Source organism: Equus caballus, chromosome 27, assembly GCF_041296265.1.
Source record: "Equus caballus isolate H_3958 breed thoroughbred chromosome 27, TB-T2T, whole genome shotgun sequence".
NCBI lineage: Eukaryota > Metazoa > Chordata > Mammalia > Perissodactyla > Equidae > Equus > Equus caballus.
The window spans coordinates 50,750,754-50,777,988 of NC_091710.1; the positions used below are offsets into that span (position 1 = coordinate 50,750,754).

General features: G+C 42.4%; 1 protein-coding gene and 1 long non-coding RNA gene across 4 annotated transcripts; one reads left to right on the forward strand and one right to left on the reverse strand.

The window, feature by feature from the left end:
- Positions 1-2,596: 2,596 nt before the first annotated feature.
- Positions 2,597-23,459, forward strand: LOC111770967 (zinc finger protein 705A-like). Of its 3 annotated transcripts, none has more exons than XM_023630877.2 (6): positions 2,597-2,699; positions 9,458-9,544; positions 10,858-10,984; positions 11,716-11,811; positions 12,302-12,383; positions 23,308-23,459. In XM_023630877.2, coding segments are annotated over exons 2-6 (318 nt in total). In that variant the 5' UTR covers positions 2,597-2,699; positions 9,458-9,532; the 3' UTR covers positions 23,309-23,459. The 3 variants fall into 3 exon arrangements, with proteins under 3 accessions (XP_023486645.1, XP_070108871.1, XP_070108870.1); XM_070252770.1 differs by having other exon boundaries at positions 2,609-2,682; XM_070252769.1 differs by lacking the exon at positions 2,597-2,699 and adding an exon at positions 4,007-4,197.
- LOC138920993 (uncharacterized) lies at positions 18,445-27,235 on the reverse strand. Its single transcript, XR_011433113.1, has 7 exons — positions 24,027-27,235; positions 23,191-23,826; positions 19,960-20,251; positions 19,706-19,766; positions 19,346-19,619; positions 19,124-19,253; positions 18,445-18,808 (listed from the first exon to the last, which is right to left on the reverse strand). It is a non-coding gene; the product is annotated as an uncharacterized lncRNA (long non-coding RNA).

Sequence of the window (27,235 nt, forward strand, 5' to 3'; positions counted from 1 at the left end):
AGGCAGATGGAGTCATCCTGAGGGAGGGAGCCCACAGGAGCACGGAAGCAGCACGGTCCAGGCCATGGAGAGCTGAGGCTGTGGGGGAGGGCACACAGGCAGAAGGAGGCTGAGCCCCAGTGGGGCTGGGGCACGTGGGGCTGGGTGGGTTTGGGGATGGGGTCAGACGCCCATGCCTGCTCCTGGGAGGACAGGGCCTGAGGGGGCCTGGGAGGGGCACTGAGGCTGCTGAAGTGTCATAAGAAGGGACATGTTTGTGAGTGTGAAGCAAAGTCCGCTGGTGGAAGTTGGGGAGGGGGACGTCCCTGAAAGAGAGGAAGGGAATGTGCAGGTGGGGCCAAAGCTTTAGAGGGGCCAATCCACTGAGGGGAACTGGGGCAGGAGCCAGAGGGTTTGACCTGGGCAGGCAACAGAAAGCAAGTCAGGGAAGGGGAAAATGGGAGGGCAGTGGAGGAAGGAGTGGACGCTGGGCTTCCAATGGGACCCGGTCAGACCTGAGGTGAAGGGTGGGGAGAGGAGGGAGGAAGGGCAGATGGCACTTGGGCCTGGGAGGGGAGGAGGGAACCTAGGGGTGACCGTTATGAGGGCGACCATCCCTGCTGCCCCGGGGAGCACTGAGGCTATAGTTATCTGTTCGTTTCCATATTTTCCAAGCTATCTGCAAAGACTTTTCCTTTTCGTGTGGGCTCCCTGAAGTCTCTGTTCCTTTGATCACATTCAGCTAATGTTGTAACAGAGATTTACTTCAATGCCAGGAACTGAAATACACAATAAATATTTTTTAAAAACTTAAAAACACCAAAACAAATTTAAAAAAGAGAAGATGGAGCTTTCCCAGTCTTTGCAGACTCTCACTGCCCTGGGACAGTCATTGCTGATTCTCCAGGATGCTCTGAGCCATGGGACCATGCAGCAGTGAAAGCTGAGGACTTCTCAGGCCTTCTCTGAGCACACTTGTTGTCTGGACTTGCACATGCTTTCCAATTTCCCCTGAAGACAGAGTCATTTTTGAATGTCCTCATCTCCCAAAGATTTTGAATCTAGCTTCTCAGGACATTAGATGGTTTGTTGTTTGTTTGCACCTGTACTCTCTTGCCCCAGGTGCCTGTGGGTTTGTAGTAACCTGGTAGCTTTCATGAACATTGTCCACCACTTGTTCCTCCTGCAATCTGAGAACAGGAGACAGACAGGACTTAGTCCCCCACGGAGCCCTCAGACAGATAAGAATCCACGTCCACAATAATTGCAAAGGAGGTGTGCTCTTTTGCCATTGGCCAAAATGGCAGCTCAGAGTCAGCTTCCTAGCCTGACTTGAGCTGCTGAAAACTTTCTAGGTCCCTCTGGTAGTGAGGAAGCATCCATGCTGAGCTGGAAAGTGTGGAGAAACTAACCAACTCATCAGAGCAACCACAGAGTTTTCCAAGTTTTCCAGTGAGCCCTGGAATTTTGTGGAATATAAGCCAATTTGGATATGTCTGATGCTTTTCCTGGGGGTTAGACTGTTTTGTGTGTTTTTTTGTTTGTTGGGTTTTTATTTTATTTTTTTGTTTTAAGAAAGCTGGAAGAGGGTAAGTGCCATTCTCATCATTTCATTTCAAGGTCACATGCTCTGAAGATGACTTATGACCACGGATGTTAATGTTGCTCATCTAGCTAAGGTAGTATTTGTCAGGTTACTCCAATGTAAAGTCACTCTTTTCTTTATGTCATAAGTGCATTATATTCTGGAAAGACTTCACTGTGCTTAGAGTTTAAGGAGTAGAGAGTTTTGCTCCATCTCCTTGGTTCTTAATATCTGCATGAATTATCAGGAATTCATCTTCATGGGAGATGTCTACCCACTCCCCACCCCAATTTATTTATATAGTCATTTAGTTAAATCCATATGAACTCTTGGATGTTGACTTTATTCCCTGGGTTATAATGTAACACTATTTTAATTAATTTTTGGCCCAAAATGTTCCAGCATTGGCCCTTGGGAGCTCTTTCATTTGGCTCCTATTTTCCGTTGATGTAACCACATCTGCCTGTGGTTGTCATTGTTGTTGTCGATGTAACACTTCCTTATTTTCTGCAACTACAAGAATCCTCAGGTTCGTCTCACATATTTCCTGCTCCAGAGCTAGAATGAACCTAGAAGGAACATTGTTTATTTTTATTGGCAAATACAATTTTTTTAAAAAAACCCGAAACCATCGATCTGAATGTGCTCATTGCTACAGGGGAGTGTTTGTTTCTGGGGGTCTCAGCTGATAGCAGGAGGAAATTTATGTGTACCCTAACCTGTGTACTACACCTCAGTGGTATCTATCAATCGATCCATTGATGAATACATAGATATAGACATGGATGCATTTCTACAAGGAATAATCCTCATTCATATGAAGGTAAACATAGCTTAATGGTTCATACCAGTGTCTCCAACTCCAATCCCTTACCACCTGGGTCTTCCGAGCCGTCTCCCCTCACTTGCCCCTCTCCAACCATGAGACCACCTGTCTGGGGCTCGCATGCGCCGGGGAACAGCGAGCTCTGAGCGCCCTGCACTGCTCCCAGATCACCGACAGGGGGCGCGCGGACACGCCTTTTCTGACTGGCCCGTGGAGCGCATGCGCACTGCGCCCTGGACCTCGTGGCCGCGTGCACTGGGAGGACCCGGCTTCGTTCACGGCTCCGGACGAGGTGGGGTCGCGTCCACAGTGAGTAAAATCCTGGTTGGGGGCCGGGCCGCTGAGCAGGGAGCTTGGCTGCAGGGTCTCCCGGATTTTTCTCTTGGCCGTCGAGCAGCCCCTTTCATCTTCTGCCTGTCCCGCGTCTTCTTCCCCCTCCTCCTCCTCCTGCTCCTGCGCCATCTCGACAAGGCTTCTCCGCAAGTCCCTTCCCTGGGTCCCGGCGGGGCGACATCAGGGCGCGGGGGGCACTTTGTACGGATTCGGGATCGCTTCTGGGCAGGAATCTCGATGCAGATTCACAGAGAGGGAACCGCATGGAGAAGGGAACGGACGAAATGTCCGACATTCGGTGGAGGGAACCGGGGCCGCGGGAAGGGCCGGTCCCCGGGCGGCGGGAGAACGTTCGCGACTCCGCACGTGCTGCTGTTCCTTCTAGAGGGTAATGTTTCCTAAAGCCAGAGGAGCTGAAAAAGTACTGAAAAACGGAAAAGCAGGTGTATTGAAATTCACAGTATTGTAAATGTCAATATTTTATTTAATCCAAACCACAATTCATCATAATTTCACCTTCCTGGCTCTAAAGGAAGTGGCCTTATCTCTGCTGTATCGACCATAGAGCTGCTCCGCGTCTGTTGTTCTCAGATTGAAGTGTTAGCGTGGGTGACGTTGGCTCGTGGCCCAGTGACAGACTTAGACAATTTGAAGTTAATTTCAGCTACTGAAACGTTTTCTGCAGGACCTCGCTGGGACAGATGGTGTGAAAATGCTAAATCTGGGGCCTCCCGGCACGTGGTTCTGTTCCTGCCTCCGCCTCAGCCCCGCGGGGCGCTGGGTTCCCGCCCCTTGCAGACTCGGCACCTGCTCCTCAAGCCACGCGGTGGCGGCATCCCGCGGAAAACCGAGAGATGGCAGGGATGCTCGCTCAGGGCCAGGCTTCCTCGCACACACAAACGTAAATCCAGGACACTCCCAAGTTTGTTAAATTTTTATGAAAAGGAGAGGGTCAGAAAAATACTGATTTTGAAACAAAAGCTTGTACTCAGAATGAAAATATATAGTTTAACATTGCTTCAGAATCAGTTCTTTATTGTGAGATATCTTGAGACACAATTCTAAATTTTATTTTTTTAAAAAAATCAGTTAAAACACACTCTAGTTACACTTAAATCAGTTGTAAATTGTGGCTCAATTATTCTGGGAGGTGTGATATTTATAAACTTCATACTAGGATTCACAGTCCTCAGGACATAGCTAAAAATCCTTGGAGAGGCTCAGGCAGGGTTGGCTTTCTCTTCCATTGTGTTCAAATATGTGCACTCCAGAACCCTCAGAATGTTCTGATTCTTGAATGTGTCATACGTGGCAGAAGAAACATCTCTCCTTCTCTAGGGCCACATTTTTTTTTAATTTCATGTGTCACCACTGTGTTTCTATCTGAAATGTTTTTTTAACAAATTCACAACAAGCTCTGACCTGTTGGTTCAGGGGTGCAGTATAAAGACAATAATTTGTTTTACTTTTAAATGTGAGTTTGACCAGGTTAACCTCATGTGGAGTGGCGGTCAGTGGGGGATGGAGATGGGAAGGTGTTAGTCAAGAGCAGCTTAGGGAATTGAACCAGTTCTCACAACAGTGTACGGACCAGCTGTGTACCCTCCTGAGCCCAGAGCATCGGGAAGAATCGGTGCCCAGGGGCCAATGACAGCCGAGACAGGTCCACAGTACGGCTTTTCAGGTGAAAAGGGGGCTTTACAGCCTTGCAATAATGGCCTGTTCTGATCTGTAAGGGAAAAACAAGGCGTCACTCTGGGTGTAGGAAGTTAACCAAGGCCAAGAACTAGTTAGAGCTGAGCCACGGATAGAACCCATTTTTTGCCTTCCTCTCAGATTTTGTTTTTGCTAGCATTTATATAATAGATTAATTTTTATTGAGATATAATTGCCGTATAACATATTAATTTCATGTATACAACATAGTGATTAGATATTTGTATCTATTGTGAAATGATCACCACAGTAAGTTTAGTTAACATCCGTCACCACACAGTTATACGGTTTTTTCTTGTGATTCGAACTTTCAGGATCTACTCTCTTAACTTTCAAATATGCAATACAGTATTATTAACTAAAGTCACCATGCTGTGCATTACAACCCCATGACTTACTTATTTTATGACCAGAAGTTTGTACCTTTTGACTCCCTTCACCCATCTTGCCCACCCCTCCACCTCTGGAAAACACCAATCTGTCCTTCTATCTATGAGTTCAGTTTTGTTTTTTTTTGGTTTTTTTAGATGATCATATGGTATTTGTCTTTGTCTGTCTGACTTATTTCATTTAGCATAATGCCCCGACGAACCATCCTTGTTTTTACAAATGTCAGAATGTCCCTCTTTTTTATGGCTGAATAATGCTGATATATTATATATATATATGTACATATATATATATGTACATATATGTCTCATTTTCTTTATCTCTTCATCCACTGATGGACACTGAGGTTGCTTTGATGTCTTGGCTATTGTAAATAATGTAACAATGAACATGGCGGCACATATATATTTTTTGAGTTAGTGTTTTCATTTCCTTCACATAAATACCCAAAGTAGAATTGCCACATTGAAGCCGACAGCCTGAGACTGTCTTGATAGCTTAGACTCACTTAAAAATAAAGATTAGGGACGGCTCAGTGGTGGAGTGATTAAGTTCACAGACTCTGCTTCCGTGGCCCAGGGTTTGCAGGTATGGGTCCTTGGTGCAGGCCTCCACACTGCTTATCTAGCCATACTGTGGCAGCGTCCCACATAGAAAATAGAGGAAGATTGCCACAGATGTTAGCTCAGAGCCAGTCTTCCTCACCAAAAAATTTAAAAAAGACTGATCATCTTGCTATAAATTTCCTGCAGAGTTTGCCAGAACAGGCCAAAACTTACAAAGTATTCAAACTTTTGCATGGTTTAGAAAACGAACAGGATTTAAGGAATCACTCCATTTTTCCTAATTGGATCTAAATAATTTACTTACTTAGAAATTTTTTTGTTAAACTAGTTATTCCTTGATTAGATATATCTTTTTTTTTTTTTTAAGATTTTATTTTTTCCTTTTTCTCCCCAAAGCCCCCCGGTACATAGTTTTATATTCTTCATTGTGGGTCCTTCTAGTTGTGGCATGTGGGACGCTGCCTCAACGTGGTTTGAGGAGCAGTGCCATGTCCGTGCCCAGGATTCGAACCAACGAAACACTGGGCCGCCTGCTGTGGAGCGCTCGAACTTAACCACTCGGCCACGGGGCCAGCCCCTAGATATATCTTGATTGACATCCAAGGTAAGCAGGATCTGTCCATTGCATTGTAAATGTGCTGAAGTTATCAACTACATCAGAGTGAGTTCAAAAAGAAATGTATGTCTGATTCTAGAGAGAAGGAAGCTCCGAGCTCAGAAGTGTGGTGATAGCAAACTTGCTAACCACACAGTATCACAAGCTTTCCACCTGCTTAGGTTTTACTGAGTACTGGAGACACTTTCCCCAGTCACATGCATCCTTCTTTATTTTGTCAGTGAACTTCAGTTATGATGATGATTATTTAATCTGATTGCAGCAATTTGTAGTCTGTCATTTGAGGCCAGGTTAGGTGATTGTGTGGGTGGAATTCCTTTTTATTCATAATTCATAAATCTTAGTCAAAGAGAAACTTGCCTTATGATTCTAGAAGCAGATGATTTTTCTGTGGTTAGTCTTGGCAAGGAAGAAAAGAACAAACACATAACTGCAAAGTGAGAAATTAGATGAGTAACATGAAGGAAAAGTAGGGCCCTACTCAAGACAACCAGTTGAGAAGGAGAGGCTCAGTTAGGTAGTAATTTAAAGAAGGGATCTCGGAAGAAATGGCATTTAATCTCAGACTGAGAGCTAAGGAGTATGGAGTGGTCCTCTGTGGGGAGATAGTCAGGTGGAAATGGAGGATGAGATAACAGCAATGCTCAATTGCGTTGTTCTGAAAAGTGGTGTCAAAGATTATAACCCGTGATGTCTAGTGGAACCATTGTCTGATTTTGGAGACTAGAAGGGAAGGATTTTTTATTTGCAAAAGAGTTAATGGCTTCATTTTGAAATATATTTCATTTTATCTGCCTATGATACATAAAAGTGGAGATTATAGCTCAGAAATGAATCTCCATGAGTGTTTAGATAAGAGTTTAGAGATAACGGTGGAAGAAATTGAAGCCAGTGAAGGGATGTTGTGGGGTTTCCAAGGGAGCATATTGTAAGAGGAGAGAAAAGGGGTGGGGGTGAACCTCCAGATATTCCACCAGCGTTGTTTGAGGAGGACGCCTGGAAGGAGTGACTAGAATATTTTAAAGACAGTTAGGAATCTTAGCTGTCAGAGAAGACTGGGAAAAAGAAAGTTCCCGAAAGGAGATGTTGTGCCAAAACTGCTTCGGTTGCAAGTAAAAGGCTGAGAACACTCATCAAATTCCATTATGAGGGAATGTCTGTGATTTTATCAAGATTTATTAACGTGGAGATCATTAGTTTTATAAGTCAAAGAGCTAGGGAGTGAGAGGAAATTGTAATGAAATACGTGCTGTTTTTTCAGGGTCACTTTGAAGGGGAAAAGGTCCTGTGGCAGGAACCAGGTGTAAATTGGTTAGAGGAGGGTTTTGTTTCAAGAATGGAAAGATTAAATGAGTTTAAGGGGCTGGATGGGGAAGTGGTGACGTGGTTGCTGGTAAAGGAAATTCAGTTGTCATCAATAAGATAGAATATTTGAAGGGATGGGGAGAACCAGATACAGTTGGAGAAGCTGGATTTAGTTAGGAATAGAGATGACTTGTCAGTTTTTACAGGAGAGGATCCACTGACGGGCTGGAATGCAGGTGTAACTGCAGACTTCATGCTAATGAGCTGAAGTAATTCTTCAAATTATCTAGTTCATCTGTGCAGTAGGAAGTGAAGCCGTTTTTGTAGAGTGAGGAGAAAGGTGAGGATTTGTGAGATTTGAAAGCACAGGGAATGTTGACATATCCATGGGGCGTGACAGAATGATTTTATTACTAAGCCATAGCAGGATGCCAGATATTTAGAAAAAGCCTTTGGGAGATTAGTGACGCTGTGATTGGACCGGATCAACACCTCATCCTGTGCTTTAATCGGTGCAGCCATGGGAGGGGAGGTGTGTGTAGTCTCCTGGGGTCGGGACGTCTATCAGCCGATGCAGGGAAGCTCTAAGGGCGTGAGAATTGTTGGTCTTGGTGTGTACACGTTGAAGTGAGTGTGTGTTACACTGCTCAAAAAGTGAGGAGAGGTGGGGGCTGCTTTTGGAAATTGGGGTCAGTGAACTGGAGGCTCCCATGTAGCAGGAGAACCTGGGTGTGGGGAGTGACTGTGTGGACAGGCTGGAAGGACAAGTTTGTGATGGGGGAGCTCTGGTCATGGATCTGACAGGCGACATAAACAGGTTAAACCTGGTTCTGGTGTCTGCCCTCAACATGAGCACGTTTAGGCACTTGACATAGGCAGAGGTCATCTTAAATTCCAGCCCTGTCAACTTCTCTCCATACATTTTTGTCATATAAATTAGCTTTCTGAGCCTAGTGCACCTCACATGTTAAATGTGTAATTAATCCACGAAGGCAGGCCTATTGTGAGTATTAAATGCGATGTGTGTCTGTAAACATATATACGTAAATTCTACTCACAGAGTCTCAGTTAATGCTAGCAGGAATTTTTCTCTTTCCAGGCCCTCAGGGTCAAAGCGTTTTAATCATATCCTGTTCTTGATACACGATCAGTGTTTGGTGATGCAGCACATTTAGTTATACACATTGTTTTCGATAGTACACTTTAGAGTTGACAAATTCTTTCCTACAGTTAAACTATGAAATGCAAAGATAATCTTGTTGATAAAAATAACTAGAACTCCGGACACCGTTTCACTGCCATATCCCAAGAGTCAATAAATTTGCTCCAAAGCTAAACCCCTTCATTCTGTATTTTATGAGCTTATCTGTCCTACGAGGGTTGTGCATCCCAACAGTAGGGTTATGACATTCACACGCCTGCTGCTTTCCTGTGCAAGGGGTTGTATGTGCTAGACTTGAGTGATGAGTCGCTGAACACTTGAGCAAAGGATGGGTCTTTGAATTGTTCCAGCCCAAATTAAAGAGATTTCAAAGTTGCTTGGCCACATGTGCAAGGCCGTGAGGTATACAGCTGGGGTTGAGTCACTAACCTTGCCTGAATCCCACATTTGGAGGAGCCAAGATGACTGAGGGCAAGTGTACCCTTAGGGTTAGGACAGAGTACAGGAGAGTGAGTATGGGGCAATAATGAGCCAAGATGGATGCTGGAAAACAGTGCTCATGGACCTCACCCAGAATTATAAAATCAGAAATTCAAGAATGGTACCTGGATTATGGATATAAGAAATATAAGAATCTCCATGTGACAGGAGTCAGGTTCTCCTAGGATTTGGTGCCAAGGATGGAATTAAATAATACTTCTAATACCAGATCTAATTAAACTATAAAGCCCTGTACTTTTGTTATCTCTAGAATGGGGATATTAATATATTCTTCGTGAGCATCAACAGCCAAAGGCTTCTTATTCTTGACCCTCGGAGAGGAGAGCCCCTCTCCCCCATTTGTCCTTGTTCACTCTGCAGGAACGTGTGGGTTGACTATAGGGGGTCACTGCAGTGTGAAGGTTTGCAGATTCAAGATGGGCATATCTAGGAATGCTGGAAAAGATAAGAGTCTCGTGGATTCTCTCTCTTTCCTCAGCTTTTCCTGCTTATTTGTGGGACTGTCTCTTGGTGAGAATACACAGGAAGACAGGGGGTGACTGAGCTGCAGAGAATGCAACAACAGGTGAGTAGGACTCGTGCTTTCTCATGAATCAATACGTGTTTTTCAAGGGGATGAGCAGATTTCTCTTCCTGGCCTGGATCTCCCGTGTGCCTCCATGAAATATTAGTGCCAGTCACATTTCATCAGGACTCAGAGACTGATCAAGAAATAACCCCCTACCAGTATTTACACTACTTTATTGCAGTTCCCATGTCCTTAAGGATGTCCTTGCAGAAAAGGCGAAAAGTCATTTCTTCTCATCCGTCCCATGGCCTTAATTGGTAAATAACTCACTTGTTGACCCTGTTGGTGTCTGCAGTGGACTTAGGCAGGTGGTGAGCATGGGTGATAGAGATGAGTAAGAGCAGAAGTCCACGGTCCTCAAGAGAGGGAGGTGTGTCTTCAGGTTGAGGTCAGACCATCCAGTGTTTCGGATGCTGCAGAGGAGGGCCGGGCAGCATTGAGGTGGGGGTCCGGGAGCAGGAGAGCAATGAGGATTCATTTATTTACTTCCCCAATTTTAAACTTACTAAAATGTTTATAGAATATACTTGAACGTTTTAATAAGTTAAAAGAAGAAAAACTTCTCCTTACCACTGTTGTCCCCAACAACCCAGTTTCCCTCTTTGTAATTAAACTTTGTTCAAATTTGGAAATGGAAAGAAATGTCTGGTGAGTATTGCTTTTTTAACTTTGGCTGTGCCTTGAGGAGGAGGAGTATAATTGGATAAATCCTGAGGTCCTGTAGCAATATTTGAAGGACTGGAAAGATCAGGTTCAGTTGAGAAGCTTCTGTTATCCATGAGCATATAGAGAGGGTGATGATACAGGAGAGGTAACGACACCCAGTGCTGGAGGTCCCAGAGGAAACTGAATGCAAAGCCTTAGTGCAGGAGTGTCAGCTAGGACATTCCTCATGCACAGTGGTCTCTGGTCCCCCTGAGGTTTGCTTCTGAGCTGCATGTCTTATGGCTCATCATGAACATGTGAGTGATGCAGAGATGAGAGAGGCCCCAGCTGCTTATCCGAATTCTGCAGGAGGCCTGTTCAGTGCTGCAGAAGGGTGTGCATTGCTGTGGCCAGGCTGTTTCCCACCACACCTCATGAGATAACCGTTCATAATGAGGTTATGTTTTCAGAGTTTGTTTACATCTCTGTGAACACGTGTGAAAGAGACGTGACGTGTCAGCACAGAGAAACATTGACTCGAACCCCAAACAGGTTTGAGCTTTCCATGTGTGCGGCAGCCATCCCCAGCACTATCTTGTCCAGCATACTCCTGTGGCCCTTGGCAGGAACGTCCTGGCTGAATCGAAGTTTCCATGGTGTTTTAGGAACCAGTGACCTTCAAGGACATAGCCATAGACTTCACCCAGGAAGAGTGGGCGCTGCTGGACCCATCCCAGCGAAAGCTGTACAGAGACGTGATGCTGGAGAACATCAGTCATCTGGTCTCTGTGGGTGAGTGTGTCGACAAAGATTTGTTTACTCCACAAGAATCCAGAACAGCTTCCACATGCCGCCTCCCCTCTCAGTCCTCATTCGGATCTTGTCATGGTTATTACAACCACTTGGCGGTAATTTTTTAATTTATTCCTTTATTTACTTATACCTGTTTTGTCACCAGAAAAAAAGAGTTTTCCTGACCACTCTTCCATGTCTGTCTTGCTTCTTCATCTCTAACACCCAGGACTGTGCTGGGAATTCAAAGAATATCTTTAAACGAATGAATGAAAGTATTAAATATTTACTAAATAACTCTTCTGCTCTATACACGTACATGGTAGTTAAAAATTTATTCATGAAAATTATACGAGTTCTCTATTTCCAAATAGATATTAGATTGTTTTGGTGGCGTTTCTGTGTTTTGAATTTTTTTTAAATGAAGTTCAGCCTACTGTGGGAACATTTAATTTCTCCTCTGTTGATAACCCTGAGGATTCTTCACTCTGTCTTTGACTTTGGGCCTGCACGTCAGCATCAAGAAAGTGTCCCCATGTTGTCACGTGCCATGTTGTTCTTTCTGCCCTGCTGAAGGACCTTCAATGTTGTCACTGTTCAGGGTGCTCTTCTCTGGGCTGTCCTTCAGTGGTCACCTTGCTGTTCCTCAACATTCTACCCTAAAATTAAAGAACATGCATGGTTCTCAGCACAGAATCCAGAACTAATGTACCGTTTTGCCCCGCAAACAGGGTATGAACTCCGCAAATCAGATGTGATTTCTGAGCTGGAGCAAGGGAAGGAGCTGTGGAGGGAAGAAAAAGGATTTCCTCAAGGCCTGAGTCCAGGTGAGCTCCAGGCTCCTGTGTTCATTACCAGGAAGATCTGACACTGAGAGAGCAGGACCTGGGAAATGTCAGCCACACATTTCCTGGAGTGACTTATATTTTCAGAAAAGTGGTCGAGGCCACTGGGGCCATTGCTCTCTTCCTGGGCCTGTTCTTCCTCTTGCCCTCAGAAAAGGAACAGTCCCATCCCCTTGGAGATAAAGCTTCACCTGTGTGCTTTGTCCTGTTCACTTCTCTTTGACACTGTTTCTATTTACCTTACTGATGACCAATCTTGATTGTATTTTTTATCTTATTTCAATCCTGAAAATACATTCTCATGTTCATTTTCCTGGCATGTGTTCTATTCAGTGATGTCTTCCTCCTCTTCCCGTCCTTTTCCTGTGTAAGGGGCAGGGTTGGAAACGTATCCACACAGGCCTGGCACGTGTTCAACAGTTTTCTCCCTCTTATGCCACACTAGCAATTTATATGTTTTACATTATTTTAGACAGGAAAAATGGCCTTATAAAAGAAGAAACGACATCTGTACAAGATACCTGCAAGAAGGACCCATCTAATGCACGTCAGTGGTAAGTTTCAGGGGAAGAAACCCTCCTTCTCCACATTAAAGACATGGGACCTGAAAGATCGTAGAATGCAGCACAATCACATGACCGTAATTTCACTTGGGAGTAAATGCTGTCCAGCAGAAGGTTTGGGGCCATTTAAATTTAGGGAAAATATTAACGTGTGCTCAAACCAAAACCTCAGTTCTTACAAAAGGACAATGACATAAACATGGTGCTTACATCTAATGTTTGAAACTAATGAAATCTTTAAAATAAATCTGATAGCTCTGCAGTTGAGATGTTATGAAAGGAGAAATCTCTTTGCATTTTTGAAAATAGGATACTTTGCATATGTAAGTAATGTGGGGAAGATTTTAACAGGGAGTATTCACTGCATGATCAAATTAGAAGTCATGTGTAGAGAAAGAGTAAATGAATGTATGTGAGAAATTCTTTAACAGCCTGTCGTCTCCTTCGATCAGCAGAGATTTCACCCTGGAGAGGATGCCTATGAATGTAATGAGTGTGGGGAAGTTTTCACTTATAGATTCACAGTGACTCAGCATGTGTTAAATCACATGTGGAAAAAACCCTATAAATGTGATGAGTATGGGAAAGAATTCCAGCAGAGCACTCAGCTTTCTAGACACAACAGGACACATACTGCAGACAAACCCTGTAAATGTAATGAATATGGGAAATGCTTCAGCCAAAATGCTAACTTATAGTCAAACCGACAAAGTTACATGGGAGAGAAACTTTATAAATGTAATGAATGTGGGAAACACTTCAGCCAGAGCAGTAATTTGCATTCATACCAAAGAACTCACACAGGGGACAAACCCTATAAATGTAGTGAGTGTGGGAAAGAATTTCATACGAGCACTTCAGCTTTGTATACACCAGAGAACACACACTGGAGAGAAACCCTATAAATGTGATGAATGTGGGAAACTCTTCAGCCAAGATGCTAACTTACATTCACACAAAAGGAGTGACATGGGAGAGAAATCCTGCATGTTTAATAAATGTGGAAAAGCATTCTCTCATCCTTCATCCTTTAGTCAACATAAGAGAATTCACACTGGAGAGCAACCACAGACAGCATGAGAGAGTTCACACTCAAGAGGAACACTATATATGAAATGAATGTGGCCAGAATTCCAGACACATGTCTTACCCTTTACTTAAAGAAAACAGTCACATTGAATGGAAAATCCTTCAGTCCATTCTCTGACCTTAGTTGATGTGAGAGAACCGACATTATAAATGTAACGAAAAGCCATCTTCATCCTCAGCTCTAATGTGCATATACACCAGAGGAGTCACACAGGGGAGAAATTGTGTCTGCAGTCAGTGTGGAAATGCCTGAATTTATAATCTGTCCTTTAAAGTAACGTGAGCAAAGTCTACAGTGGAGACTACAAAACAAATTCTGTGGAGCATCCTTTAACCTGCACTTCATCCAAATATTCAGAATTTTGCCAAATGACCTATTATGAACAATGTAAGATGAAAATGTATGTTTTTGCTGTGATCTGGGAATGATTAGTGAAGCATTTGTAACAAGTAATAAAAATAGATTAGATTATTTCAATAGATTACTACTTGTAATCATATACACAGTAAAATTTCTTCCTCAAAAGTGTAATAGGTTGTTCAATTAATATTTTAATTAAGCTCTAAACATAATTAGAGATACTTGGGTCAATCATGAAATAACCGAAATAAACTGAAACATCATAATACCACATAATGTGATTTAACTATTAGAGTTGTGTTTAAAAAGGTTATATGTGGTAAAAATAATACAGGCATGAAAGAATAAACACATTGTTTGTAAATAAATCCTATGTTAAAATATTACTCCTTTCCTTGAAATGTCAAACCCGTCCACCTTCTTCCATCTGCACTGCCACCATCATTCCTGTCTTGAACAGGTCAGGGAGAAGGGAGAGGGGGTGGGAGGCCAGGAGACCGGTGCTGAGTTGGGGTAGGAAGAACACCAGCAGAGGGAGAAGTGAGTACAAGTGGGTCAGGGGGGAACTGTGCCCAGGGACACAGCTGACATCTGAGGCACAGGGCATCACTGGAGCAGGGACAGATTGAAGGGAGCATTCGGTGACCTCAGGGGTTGACAAAAGAGAGAGGAGGGAGAGGCATAGGGAGGCAAGTCACTTAATGAGAGTTCAGAAGGGGGCGTCTGGAGGTAGGCTCCAGGTCGTGGAGAGGCCAAGCCACTGGAAATGACCTGAGCAGGGGAAGCACAGGGCTTTGAGACAGAAACAGGTGGTCCGGGATGTGTGTGGGCCTCAGGAAGAGGGTCCAGGTAGAGAGGGTTAATGTGGGTTAAAGGACAGGATGGGGGAGTACGAGGTGCACTGAGGGGACCTCAGAGTCCAGGTCTGAGCTGAGGGCTTGGGACAAGGATAGAGGGTCTGGGTTGAGACTAGGTCATTCTCTTCTCTCCCTGTGCTTCTGTTAAACCTCAAGCATCCTTCCATATAAATTAGAACCTAGCTGGAAGGGGACTGACATTACTTTGTTAGGCGGTGTTCTGAGTTTGCCCCCAAGATTCTGTGTCCTGGGGTTCACCCCCGTATACTCCCCTCCTTTTGCTTCTGTTCTGGACCTTTGAATGTGATGAAATATCATTCTCCTAGTCAGGTGACATTGTATGGCCATGGTGAAGGGGTTTGCAGATGTCATTAAGGGCTCTAGTCAACTGTTTGTAAGATAATCACAAGGAGTTTTTCCTGATGGAGCATAACCTAATCAGTGAGCCCTGTTAACGAGGGACTTCATGGCGGAAACAGAGGATGTCTGAGATGTGAGGCTGGAGACAGTCTGCTGCTGGCCTTGAGAATGCAGTTGAAGGAAGGACAGCCAGGAACTTGTGAACTAAGTGACCTATGGGGTGTAAAAGATTCATTGAGGAAGTGATAGGCGGAGGGGGTACTTCCCAGAGAATCTGTTTATCTGGCTTTACTTTGGGGACTTTTTGTGTACTCAGCAGTGAAGTTACAGCAACAAGGATGGGCAAAAGAATATTGAGAAGAAAAACAAATAAATGAGCTTAATTTTATATCAGATTGACTACCACAATCACAGAATTAAATTAAAAAACAAATTCTAGTAATTTCTTAACAGTGTTTTTACTGTATACACTCAAGTGAAACATAAAAGTACCTGCAAATCATTCTTAGCGCTACTTGAATTTTTGTCAGGGGTCTCAGTGAGTGAAGCAATTTTGGAAGCGTCTTTTATGCCTTGTGTGACTGAGTTCATGATTGAATTTGTTTACGTTGTTCACCCAGGTTACCCAGTAATGGAAAAGGAGATACAAATACTTAAGCAGAATTTAAGTCTTGGGTGTTGAATTACAGTTAGACTTATGAGCACATGAATTCATGATGTGTGTGTGGTGTGTGTAGACATGTGTGTATGTGTCTTCTTCCTAACCCTGTCTACTGAATGGACCTAGAAGCCATGACGCCTCAGTCACAGTGGCAAATACCACTCAAATCTTGGCTTTTAAATTTCATCCCTCAATAACGGGAACCAGGCTTCCAGGGAGAAAGGGTAGATTGAGGCAGGCACAGGCAAGATTGCTGTTTGGGGGGTGGGTAGTGGAAGTTGTGTCTAAAGTATCCTTTGCTGGAAAGTAAGGAAATATACTCACAAAAAAAGGGTGGGAGGGGCAGGTGAAAAGGAAAAAGGAGGCAGAATGAAGGGGCTGCCATGGCCATATTTGGGACAAATTTCATCAAAATGAAAAATGACAATAGTGTATTTCAGCACATTGAATAATATAGTCTGAGGGATCTACTGTAAGTAAATTACCATATTCATACACACATGCGTACATGGCTTCATGGGAGGAGGGAAATGAAACACATTCCCTGACAGTAGAATAGCAACTAAATATGCAAAAGGAATGCTAGGGAAACTCACCATTTGAAACTACCATAGTGAAAAAGGTCAGCAGTGGAGATATTAGGCAAACACCACTTTAAGTGTGTAATTCGAGTTTGCACCGTCAGTGGAAAAAGTTGACATTATAATGAAAAACAGTGACATCACGTGGCTCCTAATGCAAATCTCTGAGAAAGAGCAAACATCATTGTGTAGTGTTCCTGAAAAAATACAAAAAACCCACCCCAACATGAACTAAATCTCATCATAAGAAAACGGAAACACCATTTGGAGGAATTCCTGAAAACAACTGGAATTGTATCATACTCTACAAAATTGACGATTTCGTGAAAGATAGACTAAAAACTCTCCTATAACACAGGAAACTAGCAAGATATGACAACTAAAAGCAATATGTGACCCAAGATTGAATCATGGACAATGGGAAATTAAACAATAGCATTTACAGTAACACAAAAAGGATACAATGCTTAATATTTCTAACATAATAGGCAGATTTGTACATTAAAAACTACAAAATATTTTGAGACAAGTGAAAGATGCCCTAAAAAAGGAAATACCTAAATGCCCTAAATAAAGAAAAGTGATTATCGATTGGGAGACTTAAGATGACAATACTCTCAAGTTGATCTACAGATTCAGTGTAATCCTTATCAAAACCCCAGGCGACATTTTTGGGGAGATTAACAAGCTGACCATAAAATTCATGTGAAAATGCGAGGACCCAGAATAAATAAAACCACCTTGAAAGGAAAAATAAATTGAGTACTCACATTTCTAGTTTCAGATCTTACTACAAAGCTACATAATCAAGACTCGGTGGTACTGGCATGAGAATAGACTTACAGATTAATGGAATAGAATTGAGAGTTCAGAAACAAATCCTCATATTCATGGTCAATTTATGGTTGATGGTGCTAAGAAGATCCAATGGGAGATACAATGGTCTTTTCAACAAAATGATACAGGAGCAACTGGGCATCCATATGCAAAGGAAAGAAACTGTACATCTACCTAACGTCATATACAAAAAAATAAATGTCAAATGGATAAAATATCTAAATATAAGAGCTAACATTACAAAACTCTTAGAAGAAAACAAAGACTTAAATATTCATATCCTTGAATTAGACAATGGTTTCTTAGATATGACATTAAAAGCACATGCAACCAAAGAAAAATATTGGTAAACTGGGCTTCATCAAGATGAAAATGTTTGTGCTTCAAAGGACACTCAAGAAAGTTGAAAGACAGCCCACACAATGGGAGAATGTAACTGCAATCATATATCTGAAGTGTAGTATCCAGAATACGTGAAGAATTCCTACAACTAAAAAATTTTAAAAAATAATCTAAATTAAAAATGGGCAAAAATTTTGAATAGATACTTACCCAAGTAAGATATAACAATGACCAAAAAGATACTCAAAATCATTAGTCATTAGGGAGATTCAAATCAGAACTACAGTGTGGTACCACTTCATCGCCACTAGGATGACGGTAGATGGTAAGCGTCTGAGAGAATGTGGAAAAGGGGAACTCTTGTTCACTACAGTTAGGAATGTAAAATGGTGCAGCTATTTTGGACAGCAGTTTGGCAGTCCCTCAAAAAGATAAACATTGAGTTACCATACATTCAGCAATTCCATTTCTCCTGATGTATCCATAAATGAAAATATGTGTTCACCCAAAAATGTATGCACGAGTGTTCTTAGTAGCATTTTTCATAATAGCCAAAAATTGGAAACAATCCATGTGTCCATAAAATGAGTGAATTAACAAAATGTTCCATATTCATACAATGAAATATTATTCAGCTATTAAAAAAGAATGAAGTGTTAAATAGGATCCTGTATTGATGAGCCTTGAAAGCGCTGTATTAAGTGAAAGAAGCCAGACACAAAAATGCATATTGTGTGATTCAGGTTATATGAAATGTCCAGAGTAGGCGAGTCTACAGAGACAGAAAATGGATTCATGATTTCCGGCGACTGGGAGGAGGGGGCAATGGGGACTGACTGACAGTGGATGCAGGGATTAATTTGGGGTGATAAAAATGTTCTGTAATTAGTGTGGATGGTCGCACAGCCAGTGAATATACCAAAAAAAAAAAAAAAAAAGAAAAGAAACAACCTTAAATACTGAATTTCACAGTTTGAAGGTGAATTTTATGGCATGTGAATTGTATATTAATTGAAAAAGAAGATGACACCCACTAAAGAACTAGAAACCTGGCAGTGGAGAAATGCCCAGTAATGGAAGAGATGTCAAAGATGAGAGAGTCAGACAGGATTCAAGAAGTCCCCTTGGCTGCAATAATAAGCAGTGGAGTCCTGTGGTTCCCCGTGGACTTGAGGCCCAGGAGTCTCAAGGCAACAGTGTTGGACCCGTCTGCATCCAGGCCTCCCTCCTGATTTTAGGAGCGTGTTCCAGTAGCTCCCTGAAGACTTAGTTCTCTCGTTCTTGAAGCCATTGTTTCTCACTTTGCTCCAGGTGGTTAGGGGTTCCTCCTTAGAAATTAGAAGAATGAGTGAAATAGAGGAGAAGCCCTGAGCCCCTCTCATTGGCCCGTTGCCTTTGGATCTTGGCAGTGGTGGGACCCAGCACCAGAGAGGAAGGACCATGATGTCACGAGGACTGGGATTTGAGAGGAAAAAGTTCAAAGCATTGGCGTCTTTTATGTGATTTGCTACCAGGTGTGGGGATGGTCACAACACACTTAACTGCTGGTTTCTTGTGGAAGGTGCGCTTCTAATTCTGCAGAAATATATTATGGGCACCAGCAGAGTCTGTGTGACGGTTTGATAGAAATGTGACTCACTGACCTTCTGTCACCTCAACCAGGAGCTTCCGCCTCAGGGTTCCCTTTCTTGTCCACATTAGAACCCCATCCCAACTCCGTGGGTGCAGTTACATTGCTGCTGACTTGAGATCAGGCAGAGGACCTAACAGAGCCTGTGGATGGGGAGTGAAGACCCCTGAGCAGGGGCCACAGCCCCAGAAGAGCCCAGTTTCCTCAATCTCCCAACACAGTGATGGCTTTTCACCTGCTTCCCTGACCAGGGCCTCAGAGGACGGGGAGCAGAGGGACAGACAACAGCCACAATCATCTTCTCTTTGCTCCAGTCACGCCAGGGCTCCAAGGAATCGTGGCATATTCTCTTCCCTGTCGCACATTCCCTTCCCACCACTCACACACATGTGCACAACCACCAGTGTGTCCTGGCTCCACAGGAACCTGCCGCCTCCAACCAGCGTGTGGTACGTGTGTGTCGGTCTATGAGTCAGTCCTCACTGGGGCTTTCAGCACAGCTTATTGACCTGTTTTTGAAATTATGTTGAAAAGTTGAGAATGCATATTCAGGTTTATAGAGTAAAATTCTATCTGTCTTTATACACATGCATACCTTCATATTTTGTATAATACACCTGTCCGTGACCTCCAGCTAAAGACTGTCAGGAACGTGCCTGTAATTGAACAACAATGCACTTTTGTTAGTTGATTTTGCGGGTGGATTGAAAGAAGCAGGATCTCATCTAGATTGTTTGCTGTCAGGAAGCAGGATAATTCTCTGACTTGTCTTACGACGTCCTGTCTCTAAGGAGGTCTGACTGGAAGGGGACCACAGCTGCAATTTGTAAAGAGGCAGCAGTCACTCACATAGGCTGGGAGAGGGTGGTTCGTGTTTTGTGTCTTGGATAACGTCTGCATTTTGCCTGTGTCCAGACGTGATAATGGGGTGGAAGTGCTTTTGTCTTTATCCCTCATGGTCATATAAGGGCCTTGAGTGATGTCGATGTTCTCTGGAATGGGATCTGTTCACCGGGAGAACCGTGACCCAGCTGCGGGTCCCTCACCAGCTTGTGGTCTTTTCTCCTCTCATACAATTCAGAGAGAAGTAGGGGCAGAAGATGAGCTGGAGCATTCAAGGTGTCTGTACTGGATTCTAGGTCTGGGGGAAAAACAGAAGGAAATAAAAACCTGATAGAAAATAACGGAGCCACAGTGAGCCTGACTGCAGGAGCAGGGAGCTGGGCTGGTGGTAACAAGAACCTTCAGCTAAGGGACAAGCCAGTGTCCAGGCAGCCAGTGAGCCCTGGTCCATTTCCCGGAGGGCTGGTCCCTCCCCAGGCTCTCCTGATGTTGGTTCCTCACCTGTCCTTACATCAGGACCAGATGTCGGTTTCCTCTGAACCTCCCAGCTCTGCTCCCAGCCCACTCCCATACTCTGCCACCTCAGCCCCTGAAACTGCTTAAATGACAGCCCTGCAGGATTTAGGGCTGGTGGGTGCTGCACCCCCCTCACTGCCAGATGCCAGCTTGGAGAGGGTGAGCTGTGACCCCACATTGATGTGCTAGAGTGACTACGCTTTGTCACATTTGGGAACATTCCAAATAATTGGAGAAACTTCCAGTTACAAAATAAATGTGTCCTGGGCTGTAATATGCAGCGTGGTGACTATAGTTAAAAATGCTGTATTGTATATTTGAAAGTTGCTAAAAGAGGAGATCTTAACATTTCTCATCACAAGAAAAAAAGTTTTGTAACTATGTATGGTGGTGGATATTAACTAGACTTATTGTGGTGATATTTTCACAGTATATACAAATATCAAATCATATGGTACACCTGGAACTAATAAAATGTTATATGTCAACTGTATCTTAATAAAAAATAAGTGAATTGATACAAAATAGAAATTTCTACCATGAAAATCATTTTATGTGGAACATTCATGGCAGTGAAAAAGTAGTTGAAATAAAAAAAAAAAAAAATCTTTGGGGCCGGCCCCGTGGCCGAGTGGTTAAGTTTGTGCGCTCTGCTGCGGCGGCCCAGGGTTCCGATCCTGGGCACGGACGTGGCGCCGCTGGTCAGGCCACATTGAGGTGGTGTCCCATATGCCACAACTGGAGGGACCTGCAACTAGGGTATTCAACTATGTACCAGGGAGGGATTTAGGGAGATAAAGCAGAAAAAAAAAAAAAAAAAAAAAGATTGGCCACAGTTGTTTGCTCAGGTGCCAATCTTTAAAAAAAAAAAACTTTGCCTTTTAGTCTGAAAATGAATATGTAAACTGTATCGGATGTAACAGAATGAAATGATTCTGTGCACACTGGACCCAACAGGAGAGGGCACGTGTGCAGGTGTGCTTGTGGGTGCGTCCACTTCACACACTCCAGGTGCTACGTTGACACGTGAGTCACTCACCTGAGCTCAGTGGGCTGAATCCCCTAGAGAAAATGGTCTCAGGGGTTTACAGTTTATCCTCGTGAAGCTACTTTTATTCCTGCTTCTTGGGGATCAGTGGTAATTTTCTCCTTCAGCAGGCCAAACCTAATTCTATTTCCCAAACTTACTTCTTTAGCTTTTTAATTTGATTAAGGATAAAAATAACAAGGAAAGATATGAGTAATTACTAAATGCTATTGAATGACCCCTGTAGCAGAATGCTGGAACATGATACTCTTTTGTTATTGCCATTATTAAATCTCAATTATCATATTTCAAGTGTATATTAAAAGTTGATTTTAGAAATCTATTATAGGTTGTCTTTTAGAGAACCAGTGTCATGGAAAAATATAAATGTGTCTCTTAAATTATTCATGATGGCTATTGCTGATTCATCTGATGATACATGGATTCTTATATTCCAGGCATATAAAGAATAAAAGTTGTCTTTTTTTTTTTTTCTGCTTTGTCTCCCCAAACCCCCCCTGTACACAGTTGTATATCTTAGTTGCAGGTCCTTCGAGTTGTAAAGTTGTCTATCTTAAACTCTATCTCAGGGTCTGTCATCTAGCAACATTTCACGCTGGCTTCATTCACACACTACAGAACTATGAATGTTCAGGGAAACTTTTGCAAACAATTGAAATTGAAAAATTATGTAAAATGAAAAGTATACATTGAAATGTAACCAATTATTATGAAATTTAAAGTCAATAGTATTAACAGAACAAATATTTTTGTGGCCCAGGATGAATGCTGTAGATTGTTAGTCTAGTTGACAGTAACTGGAATATTCAAATAAAGTACTCTTTACCAAGAAATGATGTATTTAAGTATGCCATAGTGTGAATCACTTAACACTTCAAATGTGAACATTAACCAGTATTAGGAACTCTTCATAAATAGAAAATGAATAATAATGATTTTAGTATGTGGAAAATGAAAGAAAGTTAAAATATAACTTCAGGTAACTCATTCTTTTGCAAATATACACTTTTTAAAAAGCCAGTCAGCACAGAGGATTTTGGGGCAGTGAAACCTCTGTATGATACTAGAATGATGGATACCTGTCATTACCCATTTGTCCAGATCCACAGGATGTAGCAGCAAGAGTGAGCCCTCAGGTAAACCGTGCAACCTGGGTGATCATGATGTGTCCGTGTGGGTTCACCCTTAGTAAAGATGTACCTTCTGGTGAGGAATGTTGATAATGGGGAGGCTGTGCATGTGTGGGGGCAGGAGGTATGGGAAATCTCTGTTACCTTCCTGTCAATTTTGTTGTAAACCTAAAACTGCTCTAAAAATATTGTCTTAAAAAAAAGTTAACTAGAAAACACCAGCACTTTAAGAAACACCACTTTCTTTCTTGGCCAAACAATACCTCACATAACTTCTGTGTAAGTATTACTGAGAAACTTAGCAAGCATTCCATTACAATTTTGTTGACATTATGTATTTTATCAAGTTCCAACACAATCCTAGTAATGTAAAGTAGAATATATTAATAGTACTTCATAAATTGTATTAATAAAATAGGATTACTTTTAACAATTATTGCATAACTCAGTATTAATACTATAAGCACAGATTATAAATAATGTTAGTGATACTGAAATTTATGTTGACTATTATAATTTAAAGTTAATGTTTTCATTAATTACCCTGTCATCAATATTGTAATTACATTATTTAAAGTCATCCCTCTGTTTTAATATTAGACGTTTTAGCACAGTTTGCTTCTACCAGGATCTTCTCATTGGTTTTCTTTCGAATTCCAGACAGGACTGCAGCCGACCTGCCACGGAAACTGCTGTTCTGGAGTCTGAGGCTCTCACCGCCTGGGTGCTGCAGGAAGAAATGTACCTTGTTTTCACCTCAGTCATATTTGACTTCCAATATTTTCATTAAAACTATTTTTAAAATGTGAAAATCCCTGAGAATATTCTCTTCATTAAACATGGTGGAAAAGGGTGCAGATGAAGCAGAGTCCTCCGTCAGCCCAGGGGTGCTTTTCGGAACCCTTGCGTCTGCCTGTGACCATGAGTCGCCAGTGGTGACGTCTCTCTGGGCTGCTGTTTTCCCCAGAGAAGAGCTGTGCCATTTGTCCTCAGGAGCTACTGGACTGAGTAAGGGTGCCTTTGAATTTAGATGTTAACGGTGACGTTCATCTTCTGCGTAGAGCGCAGTTATCACCCAGAGGCTGCTTTTCCATGTGGAAGAGACTGGGAACTGGTTGACTGTTCTCCCCACTGCAGTTCAGGCTCATTGACTCCTGGGACGTGACTGGGTTCCGGGCCCTGTAAGGAGGAGAGCCACTGAGCAGTGGATAACGGGAGACTACCGTCGTGAGGGGCGTCCTTTCTGAGTGGGCGACGCTAGACCCAGTTTAGAGACAGTTCTACTTGTCACTCAACATCTTCTCTATTTAAGAATCTCCAGATCTGACACATGTCTTGCAGAGGAAATTCTCAAAGGATATGAGGACCTGCTTTCTTACCTGGGAGGATTTGTCTGTGTCACTGCACTGCGAGGTAATGGAACCCACCATGGGTAGGAAAAGTCGGTTGCCATCTGTGATCTGAGGACGCAGAGCTAGGGGCCAGGGATGGTCACGTGCACATTAATGAAAGTGCTACAACAAGAATGCAGATTATCTGTTAGACCAGTAGTCTTAACGTGTCATTGGTAAGTTGACAAATCAGCTAGTCTTCAGGGTGCCCCGCCCCCATCCTCCACGGCCTCTGCTGCAGGGCTGAGGGAAGATGGACCTGGCCGCTGAGAGGAGGAGACAAGACACCCTCAGTGAGGACCCCTGCGGTGCCACAGCTCTGAGGCTGCCCACTCTGCTTGGACCCTTTGCTGGTAAACTAACCACATTTTACAGGGATATTAAAGCAGCAACGACACGGAGAGTGGTTTTCATCTCCTTTGTGGAAGACAACAATCCGAGGCCTCCCCGGGAACATGCCCTGGAACCTTGAAACAAGGCTCCCCACTCAAGTTCACGGGATGGGCGCTGGGAGAGCGGTTTTGTTTTATTGCTCTTATGTGAGCAGCTGCCTTTAAAAAATGTTTTAAGATGCTATATGGCAACACTGGGAAGATGTTCTCCTTTAAAATTCTTCCGTGTTTTTGTTCTGGAGATGAAATGACTGGATTTAACTTTTTATATGACCATGCTTATGTATGAGGTGTGACAAAAAATAGTTCTAGAAAAGACTAAGGAGTGACATCAACAGATAGAGGGCTAGGGGGACCCAATGCTCATCCCTCTCACTAAAACAAAAAACAAACAACTCAAACTGAGGATCACTGTTAATAACAAATATTTTGATTACATTTATCTTTACAGTACATTTTTTAAATTCTATGGGAAGAAATGATTAAAAACAAAAATCTATAATTTATCTATTCTTCTAATTTTTAACCTTCCTTAGAGTCTGTCTTTCTCCTCCAACTCATGAAAATCTTCAAATAATTCTGTTACTATTTGAGTAAAAGGGAATTTTAATAATAAAAGCATAATTTAAAATGGATTGTTTTTATTAAAAATAATCCTCTAAATGAAGTGTAACCTTTAGAGACACCATATGTCACTCTGCACCTTGAAACCAGTCCTATTATTTCACTACCACAAAGGCAAGAGCTCACTGCTTCGGCTCAGCATGAAGGTGTCTCAGTTATCTGGACAATTACCGACGGCAAACTGGAACCAACAGCGACTCGAATGAACATATCTAAGGAGAAAGTGAACTTTATTAAAGAACATAGTGTCCCTTTTAAAATAACATTAAGGCCGGTGAGCTCATCCTTGTCCCTTCCTTGTTAGGAGAAGAAAAGAAAGCAGAGAGGTTCAGGAATTATTCCCAGACACGAGCACTGAAGATGATGCAGACAGAGGCTAGAGCTGGGTCTTCTTGCAAATACATATAATTTGGTGGAAACTAGTTTCCCGGGGGAAAATTGGCACATGAAAAAAAATCACTTTAAACTATGCTTGAGGGAACTTAATACAACCATGAGCAAGCTCCCTTGATTCAAAAGGCGTTAGGAAACTAGCTGAGTCCTTTAGGCGAGTGACAATAGAAAAATGAAGTCACGTACATTGACTTTCACAGGTTGTGATTTTGATAGCAAGATTTAACGAAGTTGTTAATTAAATGATGAGGCCATTAGACTGAGGTGGCTCTAACTCCCTGGCGGCCTATGTAAGCAAACCAAAATTTAAGCCTTTTAATGCCTCAAAGTTATGAAATTGAAACCTAGGGACAACCAATCACAAACAGCCGTGCAGGCTTTAAGCTATAGCCAATCAATACTTTTCTCACTTTGCTTCTGCCTTTTTTCTATAGAAGTCTCTCCCCAGCTCTTGTTGGTGGAGCTCTCCTAACAATTTCCAGGTTGGCACTGTCCGATTCAAATCAATTTCTGCTCAAACAAGCTCTCAAAATTTTTAATATGCCTTATTTATCTTTTAACAACGTAGCCCTCATGATGCCTTGATTCTACACGGAGGTGCATTGCATCCACACAGGCTCCAGAACGCCACTTCCATCATAACTACTGAACACAACACATTGTCTACAAGCAATTTGCTGAAAACAACTTGTCAAAATTTGTCCCAAATATGGAAAATTGACACATTCGTCAACATCACTGACTTAGCAAACACGTATTTCTTGTCCATTGTAAATGAATTTTAAGTCAATTCATAAGCGGATGTGATATATTTTTCTAACACCATTAAGGATAGCTTGGAAAATTTACTTGATGAGTTTTTGTTTTATTTAATGGATCCGATTAATAAATTATAATTCGCTGACTATAGGAGTGATTTCTTGTTCTAATGAAAATATATTTATCAAGGAATATGTTCTCTGTCTATCCTTTAAGTCAAGAACACGTGATGCACTAATCCACACAGAAGTTTAGAAATAAGTGCACGAATTAATTCCTCCCTGAGAATTTACAAAATGTATAAAATGCCCCGAAAATCTTCTGAATTTCAACATACGTGAAAAAATAATGAAATCTTTTAAAATTTGTAGGTGAAGAATAAAAGTATACGTTTGTGATTATTTTAAATAGTGAAATATATGTTCCTCCTCATAAATTATACACTGAAGGAGAAGATGAGGCAAAAGTGAGAAAACGCTAAGAAAAACAAAACCAAGAGAAGAAATGGACAGAGAAAGTAAGCCCCCAGAAACTGACGTGGGCAGAAACAGGAACGAAGATTCCTCCTCCTGGGGACACCTGCAGGAAGGTGCCTGAAGTTCAGGATGGTGGGAAACCCGGTCTGAGCAGGAAAAGCGAGGGAGGGTTCAGGATGCATTTGGGGAAAGCTTGCTCCTAAAGGTACTCTCCAGATGAAGCCCTCAAACCTTTCTGCATTTATATGCGCTGATTGTTGTTGACTGAACTCTTCTTTGTCAACAGTTTCACTTCATCTGCCCTCGTCTTCCCGCTTGGCCTGTGGAAATCCCTTCCTCCCTCAGGCCTCAGATAATCGATGCTTCCGCTGATGAGGATATTTGTAAAGCAACCAAAAGAGGAGAAAAATAGCACAATATATAAATAGAATCATGACAGAGGAGGAATATATAGACAAAGAGAAAAGTAACCTAGACAGAACCATCTTTTCTTAAGTTTGTTACCATGAAAGGAGACAAATAAAAACAATTGGCAAAAAATTATTATAATTAT